Here is an 18066-nt window from a genome sequence, read left to right on the forward strand (position 1 = left end):
AATAAATGCATGAGATTATGGGGTAGGGCCTTGGTGGGATTGTGGTTGTTGCAGACTCAATGGGACTAATGGCCTCATTCAACACTTTATAATTCTACACTATATGATTCGAACACTATTCAGAACCCACTGTCAGTGCTACATTTATGTCAGCCTTCAAGAAAGGGATTGAATGAAACAGCCCATGTCAGCTTCTCCACCAGGGGGCATGCTCGAGACACAATGTCCTACCCAACAGTTTGCTCCAGTCATTTGGCATTTAACGCCAACCTCTCTCTGCTGGTGAGAAATGCCAGATTTCAGCAGTCAAAATGACAGTCCCACTGAGGAGGCAAGCGCAGAATTATTTCTGGAACACCGGAGTGTTCCATTTTACTTTAGGCTAACATTGTTGTCCTTTGGGAGATTTACCAGTGTCCGATATTCCACATCCTCTCGGAGCAGTCTGTTGTCATTAAGAGTGTATTTGGCCTTTCCTGACACAGCGTCGACAGGTCCTTTATCCACTTGGTGTTTGATAGCTCGGAACAGCATGTAGAGCGATTCTCCCGCTGAATCCTAGGAACAGGCAGATTGGTAACAATTATTACATCAGTAAAGAAGGTACATCCAAGATATTTTACTTCGCTTCTGGACAATGTCATGGGTTGCTCTTAGAAAACAATAAGGGATACACTGCCATCGCTGGCACATTTTCATCCAATAGCAAAGTAGTTTCTGGTAGAACTACTTGAACTGTCCGCACCTCCAAAAACCCTCATTACTTTGTCTGAACAATGATCGGAGCTCCTCTTCCTGGTGTAGAATCTTCGCCTGAGCTTTGAATTGGGAAATTAGTTAAACTTTGTTCTGTACAAAGTACCCAAGGCCAAGATATTCTCATACAGATGATACTACTCTCAGTTGAATTAAATTGCCAGGCTTCAGTGCGATTTCACATCCTGGGGGTAATCTTAACAGCTCATCACGTTGATCGAGCGGCATGTTGAGCTGGTAAGATCACAAGAGAGGTGAAAAACCCAGCGACGTTACCGGCCCGTTTAAGCCAGCATAATCAGCCTCACGCCCGAGAAGGTGAATGGGAACCACGATCGGGAAAGTGGAGAAGTGACAATCTTCCACTGCACTATGTACTCTTACACATCATGCAGTGGGAGATCAAGGCGCATGCACAATAGTGCCCTCTAGCAGTTGGCTTTCTGGCGTGAATAGGCTTTGTCCACTCCTCCTACTGGCAGGAATCACACTTTGTCTCATTATTTTTTCTAAGAGTAATAAGATTTTTTTTTTACTTAAAAAAAGGTCTGAAGCTCTCCCGTATTCATGCTTGTTCAACACTTAGTATTCTTTTGGTCAGATCGCACCCCCTCCCCCCACCAACCCCCAACCCCACCCCCATCAATGTTTGGCCAATGTTCTTGGTGATTAGAGTGTGATCCTGCAGTGCCTTAGAGTCATCAGCCTGTCCCAGTCTCTTCCTCACCATCTTATTTTTGGCTGACAGCTTCCCAGATAAGGTCACTCACCATAAAACTTCAGACGTTATTCCTGCTCTTCCAGTTTCCATCCGGTTATCATTTCAAAACCTTGAGGCAACAGTCTGGAAGCTGGCACCCTGAGCACTTCACCCAGCTACTGAGTCATTTTTTTTTTACTGTGAAGGTTGGCTCATTGGCCGTTTTAACATTAAAAATCCAAAACAAAATCTGTAACTTCAACTAATCTGCTCGAACCTGGGCAGTGCACGTGAGATTAAAAACCACAGGAAAGTATGGAAAGGGTTTGTAGACACAATGCTCCACTCAAAGAACCAAAATAAAATGATTATGACTGCAGTTTGGTGGAATAACACAGGTGAGATTCCCGTCGGCAGGAGGAGGGGCGTTGTTTGCTAGCAGTGGGATTCTCCAGTCCCCCCATTGTCAATGGGAATTCCCATTGACATCACTCCACGCCATGGATGGAGTGGTGCTGCTGGCAGGACAAGAGAATCTCGCCGACACCAACGGGCAGAAACTGCAACTCATATCTGTCAACATTTCCAGGGTGTAACATAAGAGGGAGATAAAGAAACTAGAAGAAATTCACACGGCTACCATTCAAGAGACTGGTCATGCTCAATAAAGGGGAAACTGCACGCCAACTGCAACAACTGTGTCTGCATCATTGGGGACGAAGTAGAAATGGCCGAAAGCTTCAAGTGTTTAGGTGTCTAAATCACCAACAACTTGTCCTGGTCCCTCCAGGATGACACTATAGTTAAGAAAGCCCACCAACGTCTCTACTTTCTCAGAAAGCTAAGGAAATTTGGCGTGTCGGCTACAACTCTCACCAACTTTTACAGGTGTACCATAGAAAGCGCTCTTTCTGGTTGTATCACAGCTTGGTATGACTTCTGTTCTGCCCAAAATCGCAAGGAACTACAAAAGGTCACAAATGTAGCCCAATCCATTATGCAAACCAGTCTCCCATCCATTGGCTCTGACTACACTTCCCAGTGCCTCGGAAAAGCAGCTAGCATAAACAAGAACCCCACACATCCCGGATATTCACTCTTTCACCTTCTTCCATTGGGAATAGGATACAAAGATCTGAGATCATGTCTGAGATCGACTCAATACAACTTCTTTGCTGCTGCTTTCAGACTTATGAATGGACTTGCCTTGCATTAAGTTGATCTTTCTCTACACCCTAGATATGACTACATTCTGCACTCTCTCCTCTCCTTCTCTATGAACGGTATGCTTTGCCTGTATAGCGCACAAGAAACAATACTTCCATGATATACTAATACATGTGACAGTAACAAATCAAATCATGGATCTCCCGTTTAACTGGTTACCTACCCTGAGAAACGTGTACAGACAGATTGACATCCAATTCGTCAGCAGCTTCTCCACCACTGTTTCTGTCCTGGAACACAGAAAATAACTTCCAATTTTGATTCAACACTTGTTAATTTTTTAAAATCAAATCACACATTACATGTTTTGGAGAGAAAGTTGGAGAGGCCAATTGTCATTATTAGCCATGATTGAATGGCAGAGTGGACCTGATGGACCGAATGGCCTAATTCTGCTCCTATACCTTATGAATTGTTGGAGAGCAATTGTCAGGCCTGCACTGAGAAGGACAGCATGGTTACAGCTTAGGAAGATAGCTCTTGATTTGATTGCTGTAATTTTACATCCAGAAAGTGGAATCCACGCATTGCCCCAGAGAGAAAAATCCGAGACCTGAACACAGAGTTAGATTATCAGACGGAGGCCATTCGGGCCATCAAATCTGATTATCTCTCTGATAAAGCATCTTACCCAGACACCCCCCACCACGAATCCAAGTTAGTTTTCACCTCCCTTGCACAGAGACGCTGAAGACAGGAATAGCATACACCCTCAGTGACTCATTGCATCTGTCCAAACGCAGAAGCATGTTTAGCAGCGCCCGTAAGGATGCATCTGGCAAAGGCTGGGGCCTTTCTTGTTCTTTCACAGGACATGCACCATGTTCCGTGCACCAGCATTCCCGGGTGAAGGTATACAGAGCAGGTAGTGGGCAGGTTCTGACCTGGGGGGCTATATGTGGCCCATCTGGGCTCTGCAGCCCACCAGACATTTTGCTGAACATTGTCCATGCGCAGACTTCCATTCCACTGGTTTCCACCTGTGTAGGCTTTTTCCTACTGCATGACTGAAGTGATAGGCATATAAAGCAAGAGCGAATGAAGTGAGGTGTTCACTGATTGCTCACAACATTGACGGTGAGAGCCACACGCTCGCCTTGTGTCCAAAGTGTAAATATTTCTTTTGTTCTTACCATAATGAAGTTGATGATAGTTCTATTAATATATAAATGGTTCAGTATTTTCGATAACTGATTATGAAATATTCGGCATGTATTCAATGTATTTAATCTAATTTACGGTTAGTGAACAAGCCTGGTTTTGTGGCTCACTGGATGAAGGCGGACAACTCTTGCTGCCCATTCACCAGCCCAGGTTGGCCCATCACTGACTTGGTGGCATTAAAGATGGAACTCTGCTCGAGCATGGAATCTGAGGTTCATAGTCTCCACCCTGCTCCCACCTTCCTAACTCAGTCATATTCTCCTCATGACAATGAATCTTAACCCACCAAGATCCCAACTGAGTTCAGCATGGACATAACATTGAATTTGGAGCCCTCCCTATTTGTGCCACTTAGTACCAAATTGGATAGGACACCGACAGGTAAGCCACTCTGGCAATGGTGCCTTTACCTGGGTTCAATGGTAACTTGTTGGGCTTTAACCTGGTGTTGAGAGACTTCTTACAATGGCACCTTAACCTGGATTCAATTCCCTTCAGTACTTTTGGCTTGTTTTTGTTATATGGCATCATCAGTTCCCTTTTCCAATGGGATACTCAGTTGGTAATGGCTTTACAAAAAGCCACCGGGGAAGCCTTTAACTCTTTCCAAGATGCTTGGTCAGAAACCGAAGCCCAGGCTCAATCAGTTCTTACCTGCGCAGCATGAGTTTCGGATTCTTGGCAACGTTCTGCTCCACCAGATCGTTAAGCAGCGTTTTCAAGATATCTGTATAATACTCAAGCTTCCCATGCAGCGAGACTGTCAACAGCGATGCCACGTAAGCACGATCTCGCGGTGAAAACATCCGCTGGCTCTCTAGTGTGTGAATAAACTAATGCAGAGAGACATGAAAGATCCTTAAACAGGTTAAGACATAAAGACTTCTTTACTACCCATCAAATGGTCCAATTTTGTTTTTTAAGAAGCAATTAGACAGTTACATGGGTAAGATGGGGGGATTTGGGCCAAACGCGGGCAATTGGGACTAGTCTACTGGTTAGAAAAAAGGGCAGCGTGGACAAGTTGGGCTGAAGGGCCTGTTTCCATGCTGCAAACCTCTATGACTCTAAGTCTTCCCCAATGGTTCACCATGCCACATTTACCTCCAGAGTTTTCTCTCAACCGGACAAGTAGCCCCGCCCAGCTCAGTCTCCATGACTACAGGTAAACAAATGGACAGGAGATGCTGGGTGCTCACCTTGGATGGCGACCCATCCCAGTATCAAGGGAGCTACCTGGGAATTTTAGAAAATGTAAATCGGGCAATAAGTACCTTAAAAAAAGGCTATTTGCAGCTTCTACAATACAGGCTTTTTTTAAATGCACCCTCCCCCTTAATGGGCGGCATGGTGGCAAAGTGGTTAGCACTGCTGCGTCACAGCACCAGGGACCCAGGTTTGATTCCCAGCTTGGGTCATGGTCTGTGCAGAGTTTGTACATTCTCCCTGTGCCTGCGTGGGTTTCCTCCGGGTGCTCTGGTTTCCTCCCACAGTCCGAAAGACGTGCAGATTAGGTGGATTGGCCATGCTAAATTGACTCTAGTGTCAGGCGGACTAGCTAGTGCAAATGCATGGGGTTACGGAGATAGGGCCTGGTGGGATTGTGGTCGGTGCAGACTCGATGGACCGAATGGCCTCCTTCTACACTGCAGCATTGTAAGTCCAGTTTTATTGTGAGCTAAAGAAGCTCACCAAGCCAAACTGTCAGGAGTTCAGGTTTATTGCAGATACCATCTTGGGTTCAGTCGCATCAGCTCTTATCTAATCAGTTGCAGCATCTCACTTTAGTAGCAATCCACTCACATTACTCTGTATCCACTCGCACAATAATATAATTCAATATTGCAACAACAGCCATTTTGTGATCGGTACAAGATATTCCTGACCTCTTCAATCTCTCTCAAGATGGACCAAGCAAAGACATGAAGAGATCAATTATAATTAAAGAACGGCTCTCTTTCTCAGTAAGGTGAATAAGCAGAACTGCAATTATGATTGTATCTGAATTAAGTGAAATCCAATGTGTGACACAAAATAAAGATGCCATTTACTAATGGCTCCTGTAGCATTCCTGACTACCTATTCCAGGTTAAACTCTTTCTCTTTGCCAAAGCTGATTGCCTGCACAGCAATCTGTTTCAATAAATTCTCTGTTTGTCTTGATATTCCCAGCCAGAAAAGGGATTAAAATGTTTTCCACACCAATGGGTGTGAGGTGATACCTCCAAACCTTTCCAATCCTGCTTTCCAAACCTTTCCTGGAAAACTGGTCAAAAAAATTCCAACGTGACAAAAACAGCAAGCTCCCTTTTCCCCATCTGTGTACAGGATGGCATTAAAAGTGGAGATATTTGGACACGTAGCACGCGATCTTACCAGCCATTCATGCCACAATCCCGTGGCGGTGAGGTCAGAGAATTTGGCGTCTAACCAAATCTCCGTTCATTGAAGCATGATGGGAAAATCCCATCATAAGGTTCCTGCATTAAAATTTATTTGGAATGTCACTTGTTGCCTAGGCGAAGTCAGATTGAAATGGACAGAATGATGGACAAATGGTTTTGCCTATTGAGGTGACTGTGCTGCTGTCTCTGCGTGATGTGCAGATAGTGACATTGTCGGAATACTATTACGCAGACAGATTCTCAGGAAAAGTGTTCTTGTTTACCTTGGTGAGGAAAAGTTTGCTGTTTAATAAGTTTGAAAGCTGGACAAGCCCCTGTTCCACCGTCTGTCGTCGGGATTCAGGGACATCTAGATCCCGCTGCAGAGGTGACTCCCTGTGCCCCGGGAAAAAGATTCGCTCAGCATAGGTCTTGTAATCCAGGAAAGGAATTCCAGTTCCAACCAGATCACTGGACAGGTCCATCATTTCAGTCATGAGATCTGGTGAATTTTCAGAAGAGATAAACATTTTAGTAGCAACTTAAAAACCAATCGAAGAGACATTCACTGAAATAAGTAAAACTTGTTCAATGCCAAATAAAATGTATCAGTATATTGAAGTTATTCAATCTCTCCAATAACACACACGCACCAACATGGGTGCACAAACACACACACTCAGAAAATAACACACATAAACAATGCACACACACGCAAAAGAGACACACCACAGCAAACATGCACGCACCAACACATGGAAACTATGCACATGCACCAAGCACACACGCAGCAAGCATGTGCATGAATACACATGCAGAAAATAATACACAAAAATATCACACACACCAAACACGCTCACACCAACACAGATGTACACAAACCCACACATGCAGAGAATAACACACACCCAAACACACAGAAACATACATGTGTGCACGAACACACACACAAACACGCACCACACACAGATGGACTACCTGTGAACTCCTTCTTGCATCGATCACGAACACTGGTCTCCAGATTCTCCAGCTGAATCTGTACTTTCTTGTAATCTCGGAGCGCCTGTTTACTTTTCCGCCTGTCAGGCAGAGAGTACGATGACATTATTCACAGAAGATGGTGCTTTAGTGGATGTTCAATGAAATGGCACCTTGGATCCAGTTGTCAGTTTTCATATTATTGCACCCACAAACTAGGATAACCTTCACTGGCTTTCAACCTCACAAATCAGTGGAAAATAATTTATCTCCCATAAACCATTCATTATTTAATCCCCAGCAATTCCTAACTCATTTCACATTGCACCCTTACAAACCAGAAAGACAGGAGGCAATGAGGAATATTGGCTTCCATTAGCTCTAACGATGAATTAGTCCATCCTTTGCTGCTTTTGAGTCCTCATGATTTTTTTTATTCAATCATGGAATATGGGCGTCGCTAGCTGGCCAGCATTTGCCGTCCATCCCAAGTTGCCCGAGGGCAGTTGACAGTCAACCACATTGCTGTGGTTCTGGAGTCACATGTAGGCCAGATCAGGCAAGGATGGCAGATTTCCTTCCCTAAAGGACATCAGTGAACCAGATGGGTTTTTTCTGACAATCGACAATGGTTTCATGGTCATCAATAGATTCTTAATTCCAGATGTATTTTATTGAATTCAAATTCCACCATCTGCCATGGCGGGATTTGAACCCGGGTTCCCAGAACATTAGCTGAGTTTCTGGATTAATAGTCTAGCGATAATACCACTACGCCATCGCCTCCCCTGACAAGGTGGACGATGACTGGTGGGGTTAAATAATTAGGTTGACCCTCGCAGCCTCGGTGAGGGGATTGTCAGCCGTTACCTACCTGTAGATAAGCACAATGATCAGGACAATCAGTGCGACAATGGATGCTCCCACCCCAAGTCCAATCTGGGCCTCGATGGGGAAATTAGACTGACTTTCAGCATCGTATTGGATCTTCCCCAGCTCAAAGTTCAGCTTTCCCATTTGTACCTGGGGGGAGCAAGGACAAGAGAAATGAAGGAACGTGAGACAGCAAGGTGGAATGGAGGGGGTGGGATGGAGAGTGGGGGGGACAATACAGTAAAGCGTGTACAAAAAGTAAGGTTTTAAAGTCAACTTCTGGCTCAAGGGCTGTCCAGTAACATTCCGCGTCACCACACACAAGCGGAGGAACAGGTGGCGTACAATAAATTCCGGCAACGTGTCCATGCTTTCACGCTTCCTCCTCCTCTGTGCAGGGGGCTGCTCCAGCGGGGGTTCGCAGTACAGGTGATTGGCGGTCAGAGTTCTCACAACACAAATTCCCGCGCCCACCATTGCCACAACCTCTTCCTTGGTGATCGCGAGGTCCAGGTTTTCACCCTGCCGACAGAAGCCAAAAGGACATTAAGCACAGGTGGAATCGGAAAGGCACGCCAGAGGGTAGGAAGTGTGATCTGTTCACAGTGGCTGAGAGAGGGGGACAAGGTCAGGTCACAGTGGGGCACTAGACGAGGAACACAGTCAGATGTGTGGATGGCATCATGCAGGGGAGCGGAATATTGTCTGAGCCTGTTTCTGAGAGGGGAATACGTCAGATCTATTGGATGCTTCCTCTTGTGGGGCATTCTAGGATGAGAGGTCACAGTCTTAGGGTAAGGGGTAGCAAATTTAAAACAGAGTTGAGGAGAAACCATTTCTCCCAAGGGGTTGTGAAGCTGTGGAATTCGCCACCGCAAAGTGTAGTGGATGCTGGGACAGTGAGTAAATTTGAGGAGGAATTAGGTGGATTTTTAATTGTTAATGGGTTGAGGAGTTATGGGGAGAAGGCAGGAAAATGGGAATGAAGAACATATCAGTTAGATTCAAATGGCAGAGCGGACTCGATGGGCCCAATGGCCTAATTCTGCTCCTCTATCTTATGAAGTTAAAAACCTATAATGGGTGGGTTTTAAAGTTTATTTATTAGTGTCACAAATAGGCTTACTGCAATGAAATTACTGTGAAAATCCTCTAGTTGCCACACTCAGGACACGAAGGGGAAATTTAGCATGGCCAATGCATCTAACCAGCTCATCTTTTGGACTGTGGGAGGAAACCCACGCAGACACGGGGAGAACGTGCAGACTCCACAAAGACGTTGATGGAAGCCAGGAATCAAACTCAGGTCCTTGACGCTGTGAGGCAGCAGTGCTAACCACTGTGCCACCATGCTGCCCACAGATACAGGCAGTAGATTCTGAGAGAAATACATTATACCTGAGTGAGGGGGTATATTCAGATCCAAGTAGGGTATTAGATGAAGGAAAGTTATTGGAATTCATGGTGTCAACACCTCTTTCATCTACGGAGTGCAAAAGCCGAGGAATCTGAAGATTACTACCTCAAACAGAAGAGACTATCCAGTAATTTATTCATGGTGATCATCTGACTACAGAGATGTCTAATCAATAGCTGTGAGGAGATAAATATTGAAAACTACTTTAATCACAACATCTGCCACCAATACCTCAAGAGGCACAAATGTAGTTGTAAGAAATATAGCTTTAGTACTTTTGCTGCCAAGGTTTATTTTATTCATTCATGGGATGCGAACATTGCTGGCATTGCAAACATTCATTGCCCATCCTCTAAGAAGGTGGTGATGAGTCACCCTGAAGCGCCGCAGTCAATGTGGTGTAGGTACACCCACAATGCCGTTAGGGAGGGAGTTCTAGAATTTTGATTTGGTGACAGTGAAGGAATGGCGAGATTGTTCCAAGTCAGGATGGTGAGTGACTTGGAGGACAACTAAGCAAGATGGGGTCAGGTCCATGCGCCTGCTGCTGTTGTCCTTTTAGGTGGTGGAGTTTGCAGCTTTGGAAGCTGCTGTTGAAGGCGCTTTGGTGAGCGCATACTAAATTCTTCCTCAGTGTACCCAAAAAGGCGCCAGAGTGTGGCAGCTAGGAGATTTTCACAGCAACTTCACTGCAGTGTTAATGCAAGCTTACTTGTGACACTAATACATTCCACAGTCCAAAAGATGTGCTGGTTGGGTGCATTGGCCATGCTAAATTTCCCCTTAGTGTACCCAAACAGGCGCCAGAGTGTGGCAACTAGGGGATTTTCACAGTAATTTCATTGCAGTAAGCCTCGGAGAGGGGGTGAGGTGAGTAACTTAAGCAGGGATGACCCAGCCTCTGACCTAAGATAATCTCACTGCTGTTATACATCAAAATAAATCTGAAAGTCACTTTAGAGAATCACCGTACCTCCACAGATAGGACGCTGCCCGGTTTGTGCCTGTAGGGTTTGGAAGGGTCTTCCGCATTCAGAGGTTTCAGGATAGGATCAGGCTTGTATGTGAACTTTGTCGGGCTAATCTCATTGAAATCAAAGCACAGGTTATCCATGACAAAGTACACAGAGACGATGGCATTGCTGACAGGGACTTCGATCGATGGCGTTTTACAAGTCATGAAGGAAGAGTTGTTCACCTGACAGAACTCAATGAACTGAAAAAGATTTGGGGGAGAAGGAAGAAAAGAAAAATGAGAATAATGTCATTATACCTCAGCAAGTCCGGTACTCAAACACGCTAACAAATTGGATTTATATAGTGTGGTATCTTCAATGTAGCAAAACACCCAAGCTGCTTCGTAAGTGTTATCAGGGAGACAGCTTGTTAGGGAAACTACTAAGTAGTCTCACAACACTAGGTTAAAGTCTAATAGGTTTAATTGAAATCACAAGTTTTTGGGGTGCAGCTCCTTCATCAGGTGAGCAGGGCTCCTTCGCCAAGGAGCAGCGCTCCGAAAGCGCATGATTCAAAACAAACCTGTTGGTCTTTAACCTGATGTTGTGCAACTTCTTACTGTGCCCACCCCAGTCCAATTCCAACATCTCCACATCTTGATACGGAAAGAGCTGGAAGGCCCCAGGTATCCAGAACATATTGAGATCGTAGAATAGTATCATAGAACCTCTAGAGTGCAGGAGGCGGCCAATTGGCCCATCAAGCGTGCACTGTCAACAATCCCACCCAGGCGCCATCCCTGTAACCCCATGTATTTACCCCGCTCATTCTCTGACACTAAAGGGGCGATTTAGCAGGGCCAATCATCCTAATCCGCACATCTTTGGAGTGTGGGAGGAAACCAGAGCACCTGGAGGAAACCCACGCAGACACGGGGAGAATGTCTTGACTCCAGACAGACAGTCACCTGAGGCAGGAATTGAACCTGGGTCCTGTCGCTGAGAGACTGCAGGGCTAACCACTGTGCCACTCAAGATTTCAGATTCACTCAGCGAATGGTAACCGTTCCCAATCACGTGAAAACAATTTATCCTTTGTTGATGAAAATTATCAAGGGAGTGGTTATTTAATATTTAGAAGCAATGTTGCTGACGACATTAACACATGACTCTGAAGTCGTTATGTGGAGATCAGAGAGGCAAAGTAGATAATGGAAACACCAGGTAAAATATGGCATCAAAATTAAACCTTTCATTTGCTCTTCAGCCAACACGACATAAGTTGGTAAATTAACATTGCTGCTGCCTGGATGCTTTAATCTCACCCGTGGCACCAATGGTTGCAGTTGGCTGACTGAAGAGAATCAACAGTTTCAGCTGTGCAATTAGAGCGGGGAGGTTTCACAAATCACATTCAAAGAAAAATTAAAAGCAATCCCTTCTTAGTTTTGAGCCCTGCAGCAGGATCATATCCACCCCATTGTCCCGATCACTCTGTTGACTAAGCCTCTGGGTTTGGTGGGAGAGTGGGCTGTCTCTCCATGGACTCTGTGCTGCATTGTGTCCAACTCAAAGGCAATGTGACTCTACAGAGAGACTATGGGCTGGCTGGCATTCAGACTTGTCTCTGGTGTCTGACCTGACCGCCAATTAGGTTTCCCCATCAAGATTGATCCAGGTTTTCCTGCAGACGGTGGTCACCGTAATCCAGGTTTACTTATGGAGAGTGATCTCCTTAATTGAGGTTTCCTGGGCTTGCCACAGTGGTTAGCACTGCTGTCTCACAACACCAGGGACTCGAGTTCGATTCTCAGCTTGGGTCACTGTCTGTGTGGAGTTTGCACATTCTCCCTGTGTCTGTATGGGTTTCCTCCGGGTGCTCCGGTTTCCTCCCACAGTCCAAAAGACGTGCTGGTTAGATGCATTGTCCATGCTAAATTCTCCCTCAGTATACTTGAACAGGCGCCAGAGCGTGGCAACTGAGGGATTTTCACAGTAACTTCATTGCAGTGTTAATGTAAGTCTAGTGGTGACGTTAAAGTTAAAATTGATTTATTATCACAAGTAGGCTTACATTAACACTGCATTTATGTTTCTGTGAAAACAAATAAATGTGAAACTTTCTCTATGGAAAGTGATGGCCTTAATCCAGGTTGAATGCCTACCTGAATCTAGAAATCTCCATTGAACTGAACATGTTGGTTATTAACTGTACCATTCTACACAAAAGCTGCTTCTCCTACCTTGTGTTGACTCCTCTCAGTGCAGCTGCCGTCCTTTATCATTCTGCGTTTCCTCTCTCTCCCCCAGCGCCGCAGTGTGGACAGCGACCTCCGCCATCGTTCCTTTGGGATTAACTGGACCATCATCTGCGGTGTCTGCACAGCGTCCAGGTTTTGCCCGTACACACTGATCACTCTCCCTCCGCTGAAACAGGTCACAGAGCAGGTAGTCAGCCTCAGTCACGCCTGTGCCAAGGTTGGAAAATCCTACCTGAGGTCAACGGACCTTTACATAGTCTGCGCCCGCTCGCTACAATTCCCGTGGCAGGCGGGATGGGAAAATTCTGCCCCATGAGTTTCCTCAAGTGTTTCTCACTATTAACTGTCCCCGTCAATTTGTGTTCCTTTCTAGGTTTACTAGTTCATTACTTTCCACTCATTATCCTTGCAGAATGTTCCTCACCACATACTCTACGTACAAGTGATACCACAGACATACTTCCTTCCATCTTCTTCCGTCGGGAAAAAGGTACAAAAGTCTGAGGATTTTTAGCAAACTAGAACAAAGAACAAAGAACAACCCAGCATGGGAAACAGGCCCTTCGGCCCAACGAGCCCGTGCCGCCGCATCCTCCTGCACCTACCCTGCCCTGTGTGTTTGTGCTGTGGGTGCTGGAGGGGATACTCACCCTCAGATTTAGGACTGTGGGTGATAGAGGGTGCCAGAAACACAAACCCAGTAGCGCAACTGGTAAAAGGAGACTGATACACATTCACAAAGTGACTGTCTTCAACTGATGGCCATAAAGCCAAAGGAGCAGAATTAGGCCACTCGGCCCATCGAGTCTGCTCCGTCATTTAATCATGGCTGATATTTTTCTCACCCCCGTTCTCCTGCCTTTACCCCATAAGCCCTGACTCCCTTATTAATCAAGAACCTATCTATCTCTGTCTTAAAGGCACTCAGTGACCTGGCCACCACAGCCTACTGCGGAGTTCCACAGATTCACACTCTCTGGGTGAAGAAATTTCTTCTCATCTGTGTTTTAAAGGATCGTCCCTTTTAGCCTGGGATCGTGCCCTCTGGTTCTAGTTTTCCTTACTAGTGGAAACATCCTCTCCGTGTCCACTCTATCTGGGCCTCGAGGTAAGTTTCAATAAGAACCAGTCTCATCCACTCTGCCTGATGATGTGGCTTGCTCAGAAATGACACCTCTTACAAGGCACAAATGGACGCAAGATGGAGTCTGCACCATGCATCAAAAACAGACTAACAGAACAGCTGCCTGCACCTCAAGACTCCGCGTCAGGATAGATTGGAGAATTGCAAAGCTGCTTCGCTGCGAGGCCCCGTTCGCCCACGTTCGCCCACGGCGCACCAAGCTAACGTACTGGCCGTCCTTGCAGCCTAACTGGGATGACTTAGTGCTAATCTGTGGAGATTGAGGACCAGCTTTGGGCTGAGGATTGATATCCGCGAGGAACTAGAAAGACATTTGATTTTGGAGCAGCTAACCGACAAAGTAGACTTTGTTGGTGTCCACATCGGCCGGTAGAAGCCAAAAAACAGGATTGGATTTCAGGGTGGGATCAGATCGTGTTCCTGAAGTGAAAGCGCAGCATTTCACACCCTCTGCATTGCCAGTTCCCCTTTTCAGGAAATATATACCTCTGGACCCAAACTGCAGCAATCTTTCTTTTTCTTTGTCTAATAACTGAAAGCCATCTTACCCCAAGAAACTCTTGTCCGGATGCACAATGGTGATGTTTGGATCTTCTGTGTAACTGTAGAAGACAGCTTTCAGTCTCTTGTGAATATGGCCATACCTAACTGTAACAGGCAGGTCACCTGTCTGGTTGCTAGGGGCAGTGAGACACTGGACCTGATGATCCTCAATATCAGCAGAACTGTCCAGGGAATAAAAATAATTGTCAATCTTAACCAGGAGAATTTGTTTCTATGCTTAAAGTTTAAATTTAAAGTTTCAAAGGTTTTAAAAGTTTGTTTATTTATTCATGTCACAAGTAGGCTTACATTAACACTGCAATGAAGTTACTGTGAAAATCCCCTAGTCGCCACACTCTGGCGCCTGTTCGGGTCGGGAGAATTTAGCACGGCCGATGCATCTAACCAGCATGTCGTTCAGACTGTGGGAGGAAACCGGAGGAAATCTGCGCAGACATGGGGAGAACGTGCAGACTCCGCAGTGACCCATGCCAGGAATCCAACATGGGTCCCTGGGCTGTGAGGCAGTAGCGCTATAATCAAGGACCCCTCGCATCCCAGACATTCTCTCTTTCACTTTCTTCCATCAGGAAAAAGATACAAAAGTCTGAGGTCACGTACCAACCGACTCTAGAGCAGCTTTTTCCCTGCTGCCGTCAGACTTTTGAATGGACTTGCTTTATATTAAGTTGATCTTTCTCTCCATCTTAGCTATGACTGTAATACCACATTCTGCACTCTCTCCTTTCCTTCTCCCCTATGTATTCTATGAATGGTATGCTTTGTCTGTATAGTGCGCAAGAAACAATACTTTTCACTGTAAACCGATGCATGTGACAATTTTTTTTGCAGTCTTACTCGCTCCACATGACAACTACCCTCTCAGGGTGGTCTCCAGGCAGATCTCCCCACACCCTGGGTCACCTGACCCATTCCCTTAAAGGGGCTACGCCCTCAACATACATAACAGACTGGGTTCCTGCTCCTGAGTGATAGTCTCTGATCTCCGCTGGATGGGGATATCGGGAGAGACTGAAGGCAGAATCAGCAGAATGGTCTCCAAAGATTCAATAAACTTCTATCAGTCATCGGCAAATAAAAACAGACACTTTAATGTGGCACTGTGACAATTACCACTCAAAACAGGAGAGGATGGAAGGAGAGTTCTCTCACAAACATCCGAATTGTCAACTTATGTTCCTGTTGTCTAATCCTCTATGTGCTTAGAATAAACCAGCATTTCAGAGCGGCACAGTGGGTAGCACTGCTGCCTCACAGGACCTGGGTTAGATTCCCAGCTTGGGTCACTGTTCTCCCGGTGTCTGCATGGGTTTCGTCCCACAGTCCAAAGATGTGCGGGTTATAGTGGGATTAGCGGGGTAAATATGTGGGGCTATGGGGTTAGGGCCTGGGTGGGATCGTGGTTGGTGCTGACTTGATGGGCCGAATGGCCTCCATCTGCACTATAGGATTTATATTATTCAGTATTGTACATTATTTTCTCCATTAAACAGATAATCCTTTCCCACCTCTTCATTTTCTTTTCATTATAGCCTACTGATAATTCCGAGGTAGGGAATGATAGGCTTCCTCTCCATGTGGGTAACAATTGAGCTCAAAGTGAGAGTTTCCCAATAACGTGGCCTTGCTTGCAATGAGAGAAGTTCTGAACATCAGAATCCCACTTCAGGAGCACTTCCAGGTACAAGACTGCATCTTCTCCCAGCAGACAGGGCCAGCACCTCATTGTCCTTGTGCTAAAGCTCTGGACGGATTCCCAGCTCCCCCAGGATAAGTACACTTACATGAGGCAGGGGAGGTCGCCAACAAACACCTTGATGTCATTTGGTCCGCCAGTCAGCAACTTGACACCGTGGAGTGTGAGAGATGTCCCTCCTGCTTTGGGGCCGTGTGATGGCGTGATAGAGTCCAGCACTGGGTCCTGGGGGAGAAAGAAATCAAACACTCAATGCCTTGTGAAACAGCCCAGGCACTGGCTGAATAGAATCAATAGGATACCTATAGTGCAGAAGGAGGCCATTTGGCCCATCAAACCTGCACCAACAACAACCCCAGTCAAGCCCTATCCCTGTAACTCCATGTATTTATCCTGTTAATTCCTCTGACACTAAGTGGCAATTTAACATGGCCAATCAACCTAACCCACACATCTTTGGAGTATGGGAGGAAACTAGAACACCCGGAGGAAACCCACGCAGACTTGGGGAGAAAGTGTAAACTCCACACAGTAACCCGAGGCTGGAATCGAACCGAGGTCCCTGGCGCTGTGAGGCAGCAGTGCTAACCACTGTGCCACCATGAAACCTTCCAATAATCAGTGAAACATTCCAAGATGCACAACTTCACTTTAGTGCAGGGGAATGAAAATCAGACTGACCTGGGCTCCAGGTGGAATGTACAGGAGATTCTGATTCAGTCTGGGCTTTCTTCACAACCTGAATCTTACTAGTTTAAAATGGAATGTGTTCGGCAGATGTGTAATAACAGCCTCATCTCCAGACCAGGCTGACATGCTGAACCCTCTGGGCTTGTAGCCATGAGTCTTCCCAAAGTTGCTGCTGTATCTGCTGGGGCCATACATCGAGGTTTCGTCCAGATTGACACTGTGCATTTAGCCAAGCAGACACATATTCCACGCTGCATTTTCTCATGGCAGAGGTGGCTTGTCATTGGCATAGAATGTAGAGTCCTTCAGTGCAGATGGAGTCCATTCAGCCCATTGAGTCTGCACCGGCCACAATCCTACCCAGGCCCTATCCCCATAACCCCATGTTTTTAACCTGCTAATCCCTCTGACACTAAAGGGGCAATTTAGCCTGGCCAATCCACCGAACCTACACATGTTTGGTTCTTCCTGGCCCGTTGCTGTCTACAGAGTTTTGCACGGCTTGTCCGTCCCAATGCTGGGGAACCCTTCCCCGGGCAGGGCGGGGGGAGTGGGGATCACCTTTGGGGGGAGTGCAAGATCCTCTTGGTGGGGGAAGAGCTGCAAAGTCCCACCCTGGACCTCAGGCGTGGCTCTACCCAGGTCTGGTGCTACAGCTACTGGCTAGGAGGCGTAGACTGCACAGCACACGGTAATACACTGCTGTTTCCATCTCAAACCACCTTTCACTTCAGAAACACCAAACCCCCCTTCCCCTCCAGGCATTCAAATATTTGAAATAAAAAGACAATTTCATACTGACCTGGTACGTAAAAAGCTGTGTGGAGCTGCTGCTCCCTCCATTCGCCACTTCGACCGTGACCTGGCCTGACACTTCCTTGTCACCACTGGCTGTTGTGTTGCACACGATCCTACAGGAGGAAGCTCATCACCATTAGCTGCAGTCTGGGTGGTCAGTGTGAATGTATAACCAGCACAGATTGGATTACAGGAGGGAACGGTGTCGCATCACTGAAGACCAACAACATAGCCCCAACATACCGCACAAGCATTTTTAACCACACACATGATTCAACTATCAATTCTTGGCAATTGGATTGAAGTAATAGCAGATGTTATCCTGCCACTGAGTAATCTGAACCAAACCACCATCCCATCCAAATTAAAGTTACGGTGCATTGATACTCTGGTGCTTTGTACTACTGTGCTGGCCTCGATACAAATAGGAGTCAGCTGCTCAAGCCTGTTCTGCTGCT

General features: G+C 46.2%; 1 protein-coding gene across 6 annotated transcripts in view; it reads right to left on the bottom strand.

Moving 5' to 3' along the window:
* The window catches only part of plxnb1b (plexin b1b), a 243306-nt gene that overhangs the window by 20821 nt on the left and 204419 nt on the right, over positions 1 to 18066 (bottom strand). For all 6 annotated transcript variants that reach the window (XM_080181723.1, XM_080181719.1, XM_080181721.1 and 3 more), the window contains 12 exons: positions 17613 to 17721; positions 16209 to 16345; positions 14409 to 14585; positions 12699 to 12882; positions 10473 to 10715; positions 8428 to 8604; positions 8084 to 8232; positions 7210 to 7310; positions 6516 to 6733; positions 4502 to 4680; positions 2847 to 2913; positions 412 to 558 (listed from right to left, as the gene is read on the bottom strand). In XM_080181723.1, coding sequence (XP_080037849.1) covers positions 412 to 558; positions 2847 to 2913; positions 4502 to 4680; positions 6516 to 6733; positions 7210 to 7310; positions 8084 to 8232; positions 8428 to 8604; positions 10473 to 10715; positions 12699 to 12882; positions 14409 to 14585; positions 16209 to 16345; positions 17613 to 17721 — 1888 coding nt within the window. The remainder of the gene's footprint in view (positions 1 to 411; positions 559 to 2846; positions 2914 to 4501; positions 4681 to 6515; positions 6734 to 7209; positions 7311 to 8083; positions 8233 to 8427; positions 8605 to 10472; positions 10716 to 12698; positions 12883 to 14408; positions 14586 to 16208; positions 16346 to 17612; positions 17722 to 18066) is intronic.

Source organism: Carcharhinus amblyrhynchos, chromosome 3 (genome assembly GCF_965287045.1).
Source record: "Carcharhinus amblyrhynchos chromosome 3, sCarAmb.v2.hapA, whole genome shotgun sequence".
Taxonomy (NCBI): Eukaryota; Metazoa; Chordata; class Chondrichthyes; order Carcharhiniformes; family Carcharhinidae; genus Carcharhinus; species Carcharhinus amblyrhynchos.